The sequence below is a fragment of the Ovis canadensis genome, chromosome 7, assembly GCF_042477335.2.
Source record: "Ovis canadensis isolate MfBH-ARS-UI-01 breed Bighorn chromosome 7, ARS-UI_OviCan_v2, whole genome shotgun sequence".
Classification (NCBI taxonomy): domain Eukaryota; kingdom Metazoa; phylum Chordata; class Mammalia; order Artiodactyla; family Bovidae; genus Ovis; species Ovis canadensis.
This window is the reverse complement of record NC_091251.1, coordinates 102,316,869-102,333,611: the sequence shown is the minus strand read 5'-3', so window position 1 is coordinate 102,333,611 and position 16,743 is coordinate 102,316,869. Positions and strand designations below refer to the sequence as shown.

Here is a 16,743-nt window from a genome sequence, read left to right as displayed (position 1 = left end):
CACTGGTTTTACTGTTGGCCTAATTTTCAAGTTATCCTGATTTCAAGTCTGACTGGATTCTTTTGACTTTTGCCAGAGGATAAGTAGATGGATAAGATTATATATCCAAGTGACTATGACACCAAAGCTTATACCCTATATTCCTCAGCATGTCCATTTTTTTCCTTTTTTTCTCTTAATAATAGTAGAGTATTAAACCGTATGCTTTGCTCTAGAAATATGGGTAATTGTCCTTGTGTAGGAAAGAGAAGATGGTTGTCTGGACTAGGGCAGTGCAGTAAGGATGGATAGATGGTAAAGGACATTTTGAGGTATTAACCTCAAAACATAATTAAATAACTTTTGATATCCATTTTCTGTCATTTTTTCTAAAACACTTCAGAATGTTTTAGTTAAACTTTTTATCTTACGGGTGATCTATTCATATAAAATTGTGAGAAGTAATACCAAGCAATCCCATTTTCAGGAAGATTAGAAGAGATGAATTGTATACAAATAACAAAATATAATGAAATAAATTATAGTTATAACTTCAAAATAATTATATTTTACAATTACTATAATAGAGGAAAAACAAAGTATTTGGGGGACACAGAACCTAAAGCATTATCTCCAGGAATATGAGTGGTGTTTGGGCATGGGATAGTTGGTGAAAGGCAACAGAGGATATTTGCTTTAGCTGGGATTTGAAGAGTGGCTAAGATGTTTTCTAGCTAGGGAAGGCTTTCCTGGTGGCTCAGAGGGTAAAGCGTTTGCCTGCAGTGTGGGAGACCCGGGTTCAGTCCCTGCGTTGTGAAGATCCCCTGGAGAAGGAAGTGGCAACCCACTCCAGTACTCTTGCCTGGACAAGAGGTACAGAGGAGTAGCTGTAGGAGCCTGGACAGAGGAGCCTGGTAGGATATAGTCCATGGGGTCACGAAGAGTCGGACACGACTGAGCGACTTCAGCTTCACCTTCAGGAAGGACATTACAGATCATGCAAGAAGATATTGCAGTTCTGAGAGAAGATAATGGTCTTGGGAGTAAATTTGCAGACATATCTTTTATCTGTCTCAACATGGGAAATACTACATGTCTACATTTCATTATTCCTCCAATAGAAAAATATCTTACAGAACTATTATACAGTATCACAACCAAGATAATGGCATCAATACAGCCAATATACAGAACATTTCCACCATCACCAAGATCGTTCATGTTGCCTTTTATAGCTACACTCACTTTTCTTCTACCCCCACTTAACTTCTTAACTTCTGGCTACCACTAATCCATTCTCTGTTTCTATAATCAAGTTTTCTATCTGTTCCATTGGTCTGTGTGTATATACCTCCACCAAGACTACACAGTCTTGATTACTGTTGCTCTGAAACAAGTCTAGAAGTGGAATACACTGATTTCAACCAGTTTGCTCAATTGTTTTAGCTACTCTAGTTCCTTTACCTTTCCTTACAGATTTTAGAATAATCTTGTCTTTCAGTTCAGTTCAGTCGCTCAGTCGTGTCCAACTCTTTGCGACCCCATGAATTGCAGCATCCCAGGCCTCCCTGTCCATCACCAACTCCTGGAGTTCACTCAAATTCATGTCCATCGAGTTGGTGATGCCATCCAACCATCTCATCCTCTGTCGTCCCCTTCTCCTCCTGCCCCCAATCCCTCCCAGCATCAGGGTCTTTTCCAATGAGTCAATCCTTCGCATGAAGTGGCCAAAGTATTGGGCGTTTCAGGTTTAGCATCATTCCTTCCAATGAACACCCAGGACTGATCTCCTTTAGGATGGACTGGTTGGATCTCCTTGCAGTCCAAGGGACTCTCAAGAGTCTTCTCCAACACCACAGTTCAAAAGCATCAATTCTTTGGCAGTCAGCTTTCTTCACAGTCCAACCCTCACATCCATACATGACCACTGAAAAAACCATCGCCTTGACTAGACAGATCTTTGTTGGCAAAGTAGTGTTTCTGCTTTTTAATATGCTATCTAGGTTGGTCATAACTTTTCTTCCAAGGAGTAAGTGTCTTAATTTCATGGCTGCCGTCAACATCTGCAGTGATTTTGGAGCCCCCCAAAATAATGTCTGACACTATTTCCACCTGTCTTTATTTTTAAAAAAAATTGCAGGAATTTTTTAGAAATTCTATTGAACTTTCCTATCAGTTTGGAAAGAAATGATATCTTTATAATGTGAGTCTTCCAGCCCATGAACACGGTATTTCTCACCAGTGTTTTACATACAAGTCCTTCACATGTTTTGTTCAATTTACACTTAAGTGTTTCATTTGGGAGGGGGTCTTTTAAATTGGTGTTTTAATTTTTAATTTTGGTTTCTGCATGTTCATTCCAAGTATTTTGAAACATAGTCTCTTTTTGTTTATCTGTCTTGTGTACTGTACTTTGCTGAGTTCACTGAATGATTTCAGAGGCTAGTGTTGTCTATTTAGGTTTTTGTGTTAGAGTCTTTGGGATTTTCTCTAAAGACAATCATGTTATCTTCAAATAGGGACACTTTTATTTATTTCTTTGTTTCCAATCTGTATATGTTTCATTCCCTTTTCTTGCTTTATTGCATTGAAGAGATAGTACAATATCATGAATAAGAATTGTGAGAGAGAGCGTTCTTACCTTATTTCTAATCTCAAGGGGAAAACATTTCATCTTGTATCATTAAGTATGATGTTAGGTATAGGTTTTTTATAGATGCTCTTTATCAAGTTGAGGAAGTTCTGTTTCTTTTTTCTGAATTTGTAAAAAATCATGAATGTACGATGAATTTTGTAAAATAATTTTATGTATCAACTGACCATGATTATGTGATTTTTTTTCTTTAATCTATTAAAATGATGGATTACATTGATTGATTTTTGAATATTGAACCAAGCTTGTATCCCTAGAATAAACCCAACTTAGTCATGATATATAATTTTTTATATACTGTTAAATTTTATTTTCTAATATTTTGTTAAGGATATTTGCATCTGTATTTAAGAGGGAGCTGCAGTTTTCTTTCTCTTTTTTTAATTGTGTATTTTTGGTGGCAGGCTGATACTAACTTGATAAAATGAATTGGGAAGTATCCTTTTTTAAGTTTTCTGCGAGAAGTTGTGTGAAATTGGTGCTAATTCTTTTTTAAACATTTGGTAGACTTCACGAGTTAAACTTTCTGGTCTGGAGATTTCTGGGAATTTTAATACTACAAATGTAATTTCCTTAATAGTTACAAGACTATACAAAGTGTTTATTTTATGTTGGTAAATTATGATACTTTACATGTTTTAAAAAAGTGGTCCATTTCATCTGAATTGTCAGATTTATACATGAAGACTTGCTCATAGTTTTCCCTTAATATCCCTTTGCTGTCTGCTAATCTGTAGTGAGAGGCCCTGTTTCATTCCTGATGTCACATATACTCTAGCTCTCTCATCCACCTTGCTAAAGATTTGCCAGTTTTATTAAATTATATAAGGAGCACCTCTTTGATTCACTGATTTTTCTCTATTGTCTTCCTGTTCTCAACTTCATTGATTTCTGTTGTTATCTTAATTTTTTTTTTCCTTTTGGTGCATAGGATTGATTTTCTTCTTTTTTTAGATTCTTGATGTGGGAGCATAGTGTATAAAATATTTCCTCTACTCTAAATATGCTTTATTTTTATAGATTTTCTTCTCTTAACTCCTTTGGCTGTGTTCTACAGTCTTTGACATGTTGTGTTTTCATTTTATTCAGTTTATAATATTTTTATCTCCCTTGAGACATCCTCTTTGACCATGTATTATTTGAAAGTGTTTAGTTTCAATGTGTTTAGAGGTTTCTTTGTTATAGTTATGCTTATATATACCCTTGATGGTTTTTTGGTCAAGCTGTAATACCGATTGTTGAGAGAGCGATGTTCAAATTTCTGATTCTAGTTTTGAGTGTCTCTGTTGTTCCTTTCGGTTATATCACTTGCTAGATTGGCCCTTTTTATCGGTATAAAATGTACTTTTCTGTTTCTGGTCATTTTCTTTGCTCTGCAATCTACTTTACATCAATATAATAATCCCTGCTTTTTTTTTTCCTTGATATTTACACAGTGTATGTTTTTTCCATTTTTTACTTTCATTCTGCCTGTATCATTATATTTGAAGTGACTGCCTTATAGACAGCATATAGTTAGCGTCATAGGTAATGTCATGGATAAAATAGCAGAGTGGTCATTAATCTGGTCTGCCAGTTTCTGTCTTTTATCTTTCTATCTTTTATTTGGTGTATTTAGACCTTTTTTTTTTTTTTTTTTTTTTTGGCCGCCCTGGATCTTCCTTGTGGTGCACAGGCTCTTTGCCTCTGCACACAGGCTTTCTCCTGTGCAGTGAGCAGGGGCTACTCTGTAGCTGTAGTGCATGGGGCTTTCCATTGCGGTGGCTTCTTTTGTTGCAGAGCACAGGCTTTAGGGCGCGTGAGCTACTGGTGCACTGGCTCAGTAACTGTGGCACGTGAGCTCTAGAGCATGCATGGGTCATAGATGTGGTGCACTTTGCCTTGCAGCGTGTGAGATATTAGTTCCCAGACCAGGGTTTGAACCTATGTCCCCTGGACCAGCAGGTGGATTCTTAACCGCTGGTCTACCAGGGAAGCCCCATAGACCACCTTTATGTAATGTGATTACTGATGTTAGGACTTAGGTCTGCCGTTTGTTTGTTTGTTTTCTTTGTTTTCTGTTTCTCTGCCTTTTTTCTATCTTCCTGTGGGTTCTTTGGCTTTTTAGAATTTTTAGAATTTCACTTTTGTAGAATTCCATTTTTTCTAAAAATTGTTTTTTAGAATTCCATTTTTTTGTTATTTTAGAATTCCATTGTGATTTATCGATTCCTTTTTCTAATGGATCTCTTTGTGTAGCTTTTTTAGTGGTTGCTGTAAACATTACACTATGTATATATAGCTGTCAAAGTCTACTAGTACTGTCATTTTATCAGTTTGAAGAGTAGAAAACATTCTTCCTTCATGTTCTTTTGTCCTTCCTTTTATTTAGAGTCATATCACATCATTATGTTAACTATCAAACATAATTTTTTTTTTGCTTTTTATTTTTTAATTTTTTTTAATTTTTTTTAATTTTTAGTTTTTTATTTTTTAAATTTTAAAATCTTTAATTCTTACATGCATTCCCAAACATGAACCCCCCTCCCACCTCCCTCCCCAGAACATCTTTCTGGGTCATCCCCATGCACCAGCCCCAAGCATGCTGCATCCTGCATCAGACATAGACTGGCGATTCAATTCACATGATAGTATACAACTATCAAACATAATTTTAAAACCTCAATAGGAGAAGGCAAATCTATTGGATTTATCCATATATTTGATTACTGTGTTCTTTTTCTTCTTCCTGATCTTTTAAGATTCTTTTATCATCTCTTTTTAGGAACTTTTCTTTAGTTGTTTTTTAAGTATCAGTCCCTAAAATAACAGCTATTGACAACTAATTATCTTAATTTTTCTCCCTGAAAATGCCTTGAATTCACCTTTAGTCTTGAAGGAGACTCTGCATACAGGACTCTTGAGTTGTCGTTTCTTTTTCTATCAGCATTTAAAAATTTTTATCATCTCAATGGATTCTAAAGAGAAATTTGCTAGGATTCTATTTTCCTCTTATAACTATGGTATTGTTTCTTTCTCATTGCTTTTAAGATTTGTTCTTTATGTTTGGTTTTCAGACCTTCATCTCTATTTAGAATATATTTAGAGTAGACCTAGGGTTTGAAAGGCCTAAGAAGCCTGTCACTGCTACTGCTAAGTCACTTCAGTTGTGTCCGACTCTGTGTGACCCCATAGACAGCAGCCCACCAGGCTCCCTGTCCCTGGGTTTTTCCAGGCAAGAACACTGGAGTGGGTTGCCATTTCCTTCTCCAATGCATGAAAGTGAAAAGTGAAAGTGAAGTCGCTCAGTCATGTCTGACTCTGAGTGACCCCATGGATTGCAGCCTACCAAGCTCCCCCATCCATGGGATTTTCCAGGCAAGAGTACTAGAGTGGGGTGCCATTGTCTTCTCCCTAAGAAGCCTAGATCTGATTTATTAGTAGGTACATCAAGAAACAAGCACAAAGACTTGTGGTTTCTATAAATCGAAGATGATCAAAGAACACATCAAACAGCCAGAATTACGATAGGCCCCAAAATACATACTCTCTTATACCTTATAAGTCCAGAACCTAAACAGTCCAAGATAAAGGAATTTAAATAAAAGCCAAACTTTCCACTAGGTGAATTTAATTTAGAGATACTGTATGTAGGGAGGAACATGATTTTATGCCTGAATTTGAGCACATGAAACTTATTCTCGAAGTGGTGTTTAGAACAGATCATACCTGTCTCTTGCTCATTATGCTAATTGTCACATGTAGTCCTTTTAACCAAAATAGCCCTTAAATTGATTTAAGCCAGTTAACTTGTTTCTTAAGATATTCTTACTTTCTCTGCTCTTATTGCTAGTCGAAATATTAAAAATGAATAGCTGACTCAGTTGAAACCTCCATTCTGTATCTTGGTGTTTCTTCACACCAGAGCCGAGAAGGAGGCTGAATGGGGCAGATTATTCTGTTGTTTTCCATAATGTCGCAGTTTTATGGAGAAGTTTTAAATCTCTAAAGTTGTCAAGGTGGAAAGTTTCACCAGAAGTGAACTGACATCAAATAAAACACGAGTACCTGTGTTTGGGTGTTTTACCACATGCCTAAGACAGACAGTGGATTATGAACCTTTCATTTATTGGGCCATTTGGGCTCCATCTGTAGACCAGCATGTTGTTTCAGCGTCTGAGACAAACCACAGAGGATAGACATACTTTTTGAATGTTGTTCTTCATTTTAACCTGTGTGTTTTCTGTGGTCTGGCCTGATGAGAAGACTCTTAACTCGCCGTGGTATATCCAGATATGTACCAGTGGGTGGCAGTAGATATGGCCGAGTTCTAAGTAATGTAGCTACCAGTTATGGATGGAATCCAAATTCAGAATGCTTGAGGGCTTGTTTGGCTTATTTGTTTCAAAATGCAGGTGATTATTTTTCACATATTTTTCTAATTTTGGCAGGTGTATTACGGGTAATTATTACTATATATGTGTACACATATATATAAACTCTTACTATGTACCAGGCTGTATTGTTTTACTAATGTTAATTTATACACTTTCACACTATGTTAAGTGTTTTACTTATGTTTATTTAAAAGCACACATTTTATTGTTTTTTGAGTTTTTTTTGTCTAATGTATAATCATAATGTTATTCGTTTATCTTATTTACCTTTACTAGTGTAAAAAAGTAGGCAAAACATTTGCTGACAAATGTTATATTAAGCTGAGCAACTATTTAACTGTCACCTATTCCTTTAAACAAATTTTTTGCTGTTTTTATGTTGTGAGATACTATATATGTTGTATGTTGAATACATTTTGCCAAAAACAACTGCTTTCTCAAGTGTCTAGGTGTTTGCTTTCCATCACAGCCACATCTTTTGATGTCATCTCCCAGAGTTGAGGCATTTTATTGTGGACTGTCGTTAACTGTAGATATTCTCATAGATGCCTGATGTTATTCAAGTGCTTTAGCAAAGTTTCTTTTTAGTTTGGGGAGACATTGGAAAATGTATAGGCATTTATGGCAGAGCTTGAAATACTATGTCATGTCAGTAGAAATCTCGAAAGGCAAGGAAGATAGTCACTGTTTTGAGAAATAACCCTGGTCCAGGTCAGAAACCCCAGGCTTAGGTTCACACACTTCTATTCACTAGTTATGTGATGTTGACAGGGGCTTTTAATCTCTCGGAACTCAGTCCTCATCTCTAAGATGTGAAAAGTGGGTTAGAGCAGTGAGCAGTGGTCCTCAATTAGCACAGTGTGGAGCTTTATAGCCATATCACAGCCACAGAGGTTGATGCCAGGATTAGAGGGAAGTCCAGTGGTTGAGCCTCCAGCCCCTTCACTTCTGCTTTCACCAAAGCTGCTTTCTTTTAGCTTTTTAAATTGTTTGTTTATGCTATACACTTGAAAGTGTGTGTGATTTAATTCATAAGAATTCTACTTCTTTTTTGAAAAAATCAAAATCAAAAACCTTAGCATTAGGTTAGTTCAGTGGTCCCTAAAGTGTCAGCAATCCTGAATAACTTGGGAGCCAGGAAAAGCAAAGGGAAATTGACCGTGTCTTCAGCATGTAGATTGTATCTGGAGCATCTAGCATGTCACAGCGGGAGGCTAGGTCTGTCGTTTGTGGCGTCTTAGGGTTGTGGTGTGTTCTTTAATTTGGTTAATTCCGTTGTGCCACACCTACCACCCACAAGGAAAAATGGCACGGGTTTACTTGCTACAAATTATTCTTTTGAGAATTTACATTATCTATTGTTTTCCATGGGTTTTCCACAGAAATTTCATGGGAATTACATTGTCTATTATTTTACATTATCTATTGTTTTCCACAGGCTTCCCTGTAGCTCAGATGTTAAAGACTCTGCCGGGCAATGCAGGAGACCCTAGTTCAATTCCTGGGTTGGGAAGATCCGCTAGAGACTGAATAAGCTACCCACTGCAGTATTCTTGGGCTTCCCTGGTGGCTCAGCTGGTAAAGAATCTGCCTGCAATGCAGGAGACATGGGTTCGATCCCTGGGTTGGGAAGATCCCTTTGATAAGGGGACAGCTACCCACTCCAGTATTATGGCCTGGAGAATTCCATGGACGGTATAGTCCATGTGGTCACAAAAAGTTGGACACATCTAGCTACTTTCACATCACATTGTTTTTCATAGATGTTAGGATACGTAGAGTAGCATTGAAAAGGAGCACTAAATTACTAAATGGGATACATGAGCCGGAAACTAAATGCTTTTTCCTAAACTGCAGTCACTATTTCACCATATTCTCCTGCCACTGCTACCACATCCAGTGCTGTTGTTGTAATGCTGCTGAGTCTGAAATCCTTGTTTCTAGAACTTTCTCTCCATTACCAACTAGGCTGAGTTATAATGTGGATGAGATATTTTATAGTAAAATTTAGGGAAAACAAAATCAAAAACGTACTTCTTTCTAAGCTTGATCTCCAACCTTTCTGTGAAGGGTCAAGCTGCTAAATGACTTATGCACACCTGAACAGGATTCTCCTTTTAAAAGCAATTAAACAAACAACCTATCTGTTTCCTTGGCTACTAGGAACCAGAATCAACATTTAAAAAGTGTCAAACCTCCTTAAATAGCCAGACCACTAGTTGCAAAGGAAGTGGTGGAAGACAGTCTCAGCCAGAAACATGATCATGATATATTACCCTGTGTGTGCCAGAGAAATGCAACATGGAAGAAAACAAAACAGAACAACAGGATTCTCCGCTTCTCACCCATAATGTCCTGCCTTTTTAAGTGGGACTTTTTCCCTCCTCTAATAACCATATGTCATAATGAGTTAGTATCAGCTCATTTAAACTGGCTCAAGCCAGTCCAACACAAATACACAGGATGGCTGCCCTTTTCACCAAAAAAAAAAAAAAGCACCTCTCATTTACTAATGTTGATGGAAGCACATTTAGCCACAGCAATTTGCATGGCAGTTGAATTGCTGTTTGTGTTGAACAGCAAACCAGAGAATAATAAAGAAAAACAGAAACATGCCAGTGGTGAGCAAGGGAGCAGAGAAGCCCTTCAGCTTTTTCCATGCTGATCATTTGTTCTAAAGCAAGGAAGAACAAACAGCAAGTTTGCTCATTAGAACCAGGAGTCACAGCACACTCTATTGTCACAGTATTGTGTAACGTCAGCTGTCCAGAGATCTCACCTGTGTTCCCCCATCTCATGTCTGTTTGCAATAGAGCAGTCGCTTCTCAGTGATGCCTAGTAGCCATTTTTCATCAGCACAGGTTAACAGCCCTGTTTATCATTCCAAATGCATATACTTGAACAATGCACCTAGCAAGTGAGCAAATGAATAAAGAAATGATACAGGCAGAGAAGGGTATTTTAGGGAACTGAGTTAAGTAGCAAAGGTGGTTAAGCAGTGGTTAGGGAAGCTGTGGATATAAAGACATCAAAGCCCTCATTGTTGACACCAGTGGCCTCCTAAGATTAGTGAGACGAATACAAATGTGTGCACTTAAAAAATAACCGTATGGAACCTCCCTGGTCATCCAGTGGTTAAGAATCTATTTGCCAATGCAGGGGACATGGGTTCAATCTGGGAAGGCCCCACATGCCTTGGAGCAGCTGAAGCCAGACCGCCCTGGAGCCCATGCTCCAGGAGGGACGCCACCAGAGTGGGAAGCCCTCTCACCACAGCTGGAGAGTAGCCCCTGCTCACTGCAGCTCGAGAAAACACGGGGGCAGCGACGAAGACCCAGTGCAGCCATAAATAAATATATTTTTAAATTATTTTTTAAAAATAAAATAGCCATATGAAGAAGGGTGCAATTAAGTACTGAGTGGTACTAAAGAGATGAGCTAGGGAGACGCAAGAGCAGAGCTCTAGCTGTGGCTGTAGCGCTAGGTAATTGCAGGCAAACAGTTTGCCTTCTTGGAGCTTCATGTCTTCATCTATTTATTACAGAATGAAATGTTTCACTGTGAAATACAAAGTTCTTGCTAACCCCAAGTTCTCCAAGTTTCTGTGCTGAGATAAGAAGGTTCAGCACAGCCTCATCCGCAGAGACTTTTAGCAATGACAGCAATGCAGCTACTACTGAATAAAAAAGAAAAAGAAAAACATTAGAAGCAGTTATGTGGCCTTCAGATAAGGGTGGATCTTGTCCTCAGCCAATTCTGCTTCTTGACTCTGTGTTCTTCCCTGGAAGCTTCATGGTTGGTACACATTCCTTTGACATAGGAGAAAATAGCACCTTGGAAGCACCAGGCTTATCTAAGCTTGCAGGTTCAGAAGGAGAGTTCTCTCTTGGAATCCCTAAAAAAAAGGATTCCTGCTGGCATTTGCTTAGCTTATATGCTTGGGGAGGTAAGATGCCCTGATAGGCCAGTCTGGGTCATGACCTACTTTTGTGGCCAGAGAGGTTGGCCCTTTGACTGCAGGTTTCACAGGAACCACATGGAGAAGAACGTGAAGTTCTCAAAACGGAAGGATTTGACATAGAGACAGAAAAAGAACAGTTGTCCACTTATACCCTTGATAGAAGCTGGGATGAAAATCAGTGAGGGTGAACAGAAGGGGAGTTCTGTATTTTAAATCAACTATAGGAATTCCATGGTAGTTTTGTAAAGTCATTCAAAATCAAGCATTGCCATTGGCATCAGCTTTTTAGAAGAGCAGTGTCACGTTTATGTATTTGAAGAAAGCCGAGAGCATAATTTTTAAATTGTGATAGTTCTATGACGTTCTAAGGATAGACTGAACTCCTTTACTAAATAAAATAAAAATAATTTATTTTATCAAATGTGTGAGTTGAGCTTGGCTATAAAATTCAAAACCCATTACTTATCCAGTTAAGTTTTGGCTAAGAAGATTGGTTGTTTGCCATACCAAGTTGACCCTGGAGAAACAAGGTCAGTTTTCTTTAATGGTTGTTATAGCCCACTATCCACTGTTCTGGCTCCACTGTTTCATTAACCATGTCATTCATCACAAGGGGTTCAGCTCTGAGAACCTCCTATATAGGTAGGTAGTGGAGCAAAATGGCCATAGCCACATAGTGACACACTAGTGATTTTGTATCTCACAGATACTTTTTTATTAAAAAAAAATTTAATTGAAATTTAGTTGACATACAGTATTGTATCAGTTTCAGATTGAGGGCAGGAGGAGAAGAGGGCGACAGAGAATGAGATGGTTGGATGGCATCACCAACTCAATGGACATGAGTTTGCACAAACTCTGGGAACTGGTAGACAGGGAAGCCTGGCATACTGCAGTTCATGGGGTCGCAAAGAGTTGGACACAACTTAGCGACTGAACGAAAACAATACAACATAGTAATTTGACATTTCTATACAATACAGATTGATCACCACGGTATGTTTAGTAAGCATCTGTCATCATGCAAAGCTATTGCAGTGTTATTGACAATATTCCCTATACCATACATTCCATCACCGTGACTTATTTATAACTGGAATTTTGTACCTCTTAATCCTTTCACTTATTTCACCCAACCTTCTCACCCACCCCTAAACTACCAGTTTGTTCACTGTATCCATGAGTTTGCCTGTTTTGTTTTGTTTGTTTGGTGTTATGGATTTTAGATTCCACTTGTAAGTGAAATAATATGGTATTTGTCTTTCTTTCTCTGACTTATTTCACAGCATAATACCCTCTAGGTCCATCTGTGTTGTTACAAATGGCAAGATTTCCTTCCTTTTTTTATGGCTAGTATTTCATCGTATATATGTATCACATCTTCTTTATTGATTCACAGATACTTTCTTACACAATATACAAAAATAAACTAAAAATGAGTTAAAGACTTGATAAGACCTGAAGCCATAAGACTCCTAGAAGAAAACATAGGGATATCTTAGCAGTATTTTTTGGATGTGTCTCCTCAGGCAAGGGCAATAATTAAAAAAAAAAATGGGACTACATCAAACTGAAATGCTTTTGCAGAGCAAAGGAAATCATCAACAAAAAAGCAACCCACTGTGGGGGAGAAGATATTTGAAAATGACATATCTGATAAGGAGTTAATATCTAAATTATATCAATATAAAGAACTCAGACCACTCAATTAAAAAAATCTGATTTAAAAAATGGGCAGAGGACTAAATAGACACTTTTCCAAGGGAGTTATACAGATGGCCAGTATACACTTAAAAAGATGCTTAACATCACTAATCATCAGGGACATGCAAATCAAAACTATAATGAGTTATCACTTCACACCTGTTAGCGTGGTTATTATCAAGAAGACAACAGAAGCAAATGCTGGCAAGGATATGAAGAAAAGAGAACCGTTGTACACTGTTGGAATGTAAGTTGGTGCAACCATTGGAGGTAATAGTTTGGAGGCTCCTCAAAAAATTAAAACTACAACAGCCACGTGATCCTACAATTCCCCTTCTGGGTATTTTTCTGAAGAAAATGAAAACACTAAATCCAAAAAGATACATTCACCCCCATGTTTATTGAAGCATTATTTACAATAGCCAAGATATTGAAGTAATTTATGTCTCACAAATACTGAAGAGAGTTGTGCTGAAGATACAATTACTAAAACCATCTGTTGTTTTGGCCTGTCTGATATCCATACCTCCTCCTCTTGTTAATAGTGCCCTGATGTTTGGAAACAGTCCTTTCTGGTCTTCATCCAATTCTTCTGGGATTATCAGTGAAAGTGTTTCATACTTTCCCTTGGCCAAGCAGTAAGCAAGAGATCTAAGCTAGTCTCATTAGCTCTTCTCTGTATGGAATTCCATCTTGAGTGGAGTAATGTGAAGATGAGTGTTACCCAGTATAAAATGCCCATTAGTTCATGCTACCTACATTCCTACCCACCCAGGTCAGTTGTTTTTCTCTCTAGAACCTGGATCAGTTTTTCTATTATCTATTGTTATTAGATATATTGGTTAATTAATCTTATAGCCTTCTAATAAATTCTAAATGCCTGTTGTTCAGTTAGCATGTTCGGTTAGCTGATTATTATCGGTGAGCAAGTGCTATGTACCAAAACAACCCCCAATTACATTTATCCCATAAGTCATGAATCCGTGAGCTGAAATTGGTATCAGGCTTAGCTGGGCAGTTTGTCTGGTCTCAGTTGGCTGCCAGCACCATCAATTATATCATGCCAGGTCCCCTGAAGTTTCGGGATGTTGCTCTCCTAGTTACGACACAGACCAGTGCAACTTGCTACCCACTGTACTGTTCCCTGCTCCACCTAGCAGCATTTGCTAAACATATTTGCATTTGCCCTTCTGGGATATACACTGAATTTCTGTGCATTACATTTTCCTTTTATGAAACCAGATGACTAACAGGAAGTCATCTGGCTTCTGGGCATTTGCTGGCTACCAGCTGGGGCAACCTGCAGAGTTTCAGGAGTGGAAAGAACCCTGGACCATGTGTCTCTTGTCGCCTAGCAGGCTGGCCTGGGCTTATGCAAATGGTAGTGACAGAATACCACGTGGAAAAGTGAAAATGCATGAGGCCTTTTGAACTCTCAGTGTGGATGGGCACAGTTGCTTCTGCAATTTTCTATTTACCAGATCAAGTCAGGTGGCACGCTTAGATGCAAGATACCCATGACCTCTTAATGACAGTAGCTGCAATGTCACGTTGGATAAGTAAGGATAAAGGAAGCGAAATGATCGAGGACACTTAACGTATCACGCCACCCATTGGTGTCTGTACTTTATAGCTAAAAATTTGATGTGCCAACAAAAAGCTTTCAAAATAAAGCCCTAATAATAAAACCCTAATAATTCTCCCATAGCTTTCTTGATGTAACTCAGATTGTGGGTGCTTTGGGAGCCAACATCAGCCATCGACAGGTACAAAGCACACCTGACTTTTATCCCTAATCCCAGTACATTGTGTGTTAAGGAGATTGCCTGACATCCCTCTGTATTTCTCTTCACTGTGCAGTCTCAAAAAGTCATCACCATCAATTATATCATCCACCAGGTCTCCTGAAGTTTCAGGATTTTGCCCCCCAGTTATGACACAGACCAGTGTGACTTGCTACCCACTATACTACTTTCCTGCTCCTTCTAGCAGCATTTGCTACTAACATTTGCATTTGCTTTTCTGGGATATACATTGAGTTTCTGTGTGTTGTGTTTTCCTTTTCTGCAGCACAGCCTCTTGGGAAGTTCTATACATCACAGCGTAAGGCAAACACTAATCATGATGTGTGCTGCTGTAGGTATTTTTTTTACCAGTTTCCATCCAAGTTCTAAGTCAGCCCAGCCCTCTTTAGGTTTGCAAGATCTAATAAGATCAGAGCACAGGGTGGTATGGCTGCAGGCAGAAAATTCTGCTTGCCAAATGCATTCTCCTTTATAGCAAGTTCATAAATTAATGCAGGACACTGAGACACCGTGCCTGTACACATGCATTTAGACAGGACTCTCTGGAGTTGACTGACTCACCTTCCAGCCACTGATTTCTCTGAGATGGTGCCAGACGGTTGGTCAGATGTGGCTTCAGCGCTTCCCACCCTCTCAGTGTGAAATGATAATTAATGACTTTACAGTTAAGGGGGTGTTCTCTTTCCATTAATAACACCCATAATTCCAGGGTATTTTAATTTGGTTGTAAAAATTGACTCTAGAGGTGGAACTTGGCTTAGGAGCTTATTTTAAGAGCAAATGGTTTGTCTCTGTTTTTTTTCTTTCAAAAGAAAAAAATTTTTTTTTTTTTTCAGAAAATTTTGTATTGTTTTTTGAGTTACATAAGCATTAGACCAAATTTCTAAAGCATTGGTATGAGGTTAGACTTGTACTTGAGTTGGTCTCATTTTCTGGAACCTCCACCAGACCTCAGATCACCCAGGGGTTCTCAGCTAGCTTAGGCATGGCAGGGCCCAGATCTCTGCCTCATTTCCTCAGCTGGGATCGGAGAGCATTCCTTTCTTGTTGTTTCTTGTACTTCAACATCAAATTCTCTTTCCAGGCGATAGTTTATGCAAGCTACTGACTGAATCAACTTTTGATACTAAGAAGCAATGCATTTTTACATTATATTTTACCCGGTATTTTACTTTCTTATTTTAGATCTGCTGGAGGAGACTCATAGAAAAGATGAAGAAATGGAATCTCTGCAGGTAAATTCTCCAGTGGGCAGGTACCTTTGGTTTAAACATTTGTTTTCATTCTGTTAGCCTTTGTCATAGTCACATTCAGACCACTATGGCAAATGGAGTTTAAAAAATAATCTTTAATACCCATCTTGGAATTTACTTTGTTTTGGAAGTGTTTGAGAGCATTCATAATCTCTGAAAGCAGGAAGCCAACTCCATCTCTATGTACTCTTAAAAGGAACCATTTTTTCTTGGCAGAGCTTAGTTGGAACTGCAGCATTCAGAAATGAAGCAACATCTCTGTAAAGTCCTTTCCCCTCAAACAGAGCTAATGAATGAGAATGAATTCATGGAATCTGCATTTTCAAGTGAAATCAAAAGTATTCTGACTCTACAGATATCATCCTATTATTACCAATGACCAACCAAGAATATTAACACACCTGTTGAGCTTAATACTTTACCTTGTATGCCTCTCAATTCACTATGGATGTATGCACATTTCTTGGACTGGAAAATTGTGTTTGAAAGATTACATCCAGATTTTAATTGACATTTCCATGGTGTGAGCAATTGATGTTAACTTAGCATCTGACAGAAGTTCTCTCTTCCTTTTACATAGGCTGACTTACAAATGGGTAACTTGAGTGTCTATCTTTATTAGGGAAAACATAATCAGTTATACTCACATGACAGAACCAATTCATTTAACATCACACTGGGAATTAAGAACAGTAAATACTTCGAACATTTAGAGTTCTTCTTGAGCCTGGAGCCGCAAGGCGGAGCTGATGACTGATATAATGAGCTGGCTTGAGTGAACAAAGGAAGGGTTAAGCAAAGCTCACAGAGCAAGGGAAATGTTCTCTTATTGGGGATTCTTTTATTTGATAATGTATCTGGTGAGAGAAAATTGTATAACTGATCTGAAAAATAATTCAGAGGAGTGTAGTATACCTAATAAAATACCTAATTTTATTACTGCATACCTAATAAAAGTCGCATGTGATAGCCACAATTTATACAGCTTAAATTATTTTAACACCTTGTGCTA

The 16,743-nt window shown here is 38.1% G+C and overlaps 1 protein-coding gene across 7 annotated transcripts in view; it reads left to right on the top strand.

Moving 5' to 3' along the window:
- The window catches only part of CEP128 (centrosomal protein 128), a 456,691-nt gene that overhangs the window by 338,324 nt on the left and 101,624 nt on the right, over positions 1–16,743 (top strand). For all 7 annotated transcript variants that reach the window (XM_069595215.1, XM_069595218.1, XM_069595214.1 and 4 more), the window contains one exon: positions 15,664–15,713. In XM_069595215.1, coding sequence (XP_069451316.1) covers positions 15,664–15,713 — 50 coding nt within the window. The remainder of the gene's footprint in view (positions 1–15,663; positions 15,714–16,743) is intronic.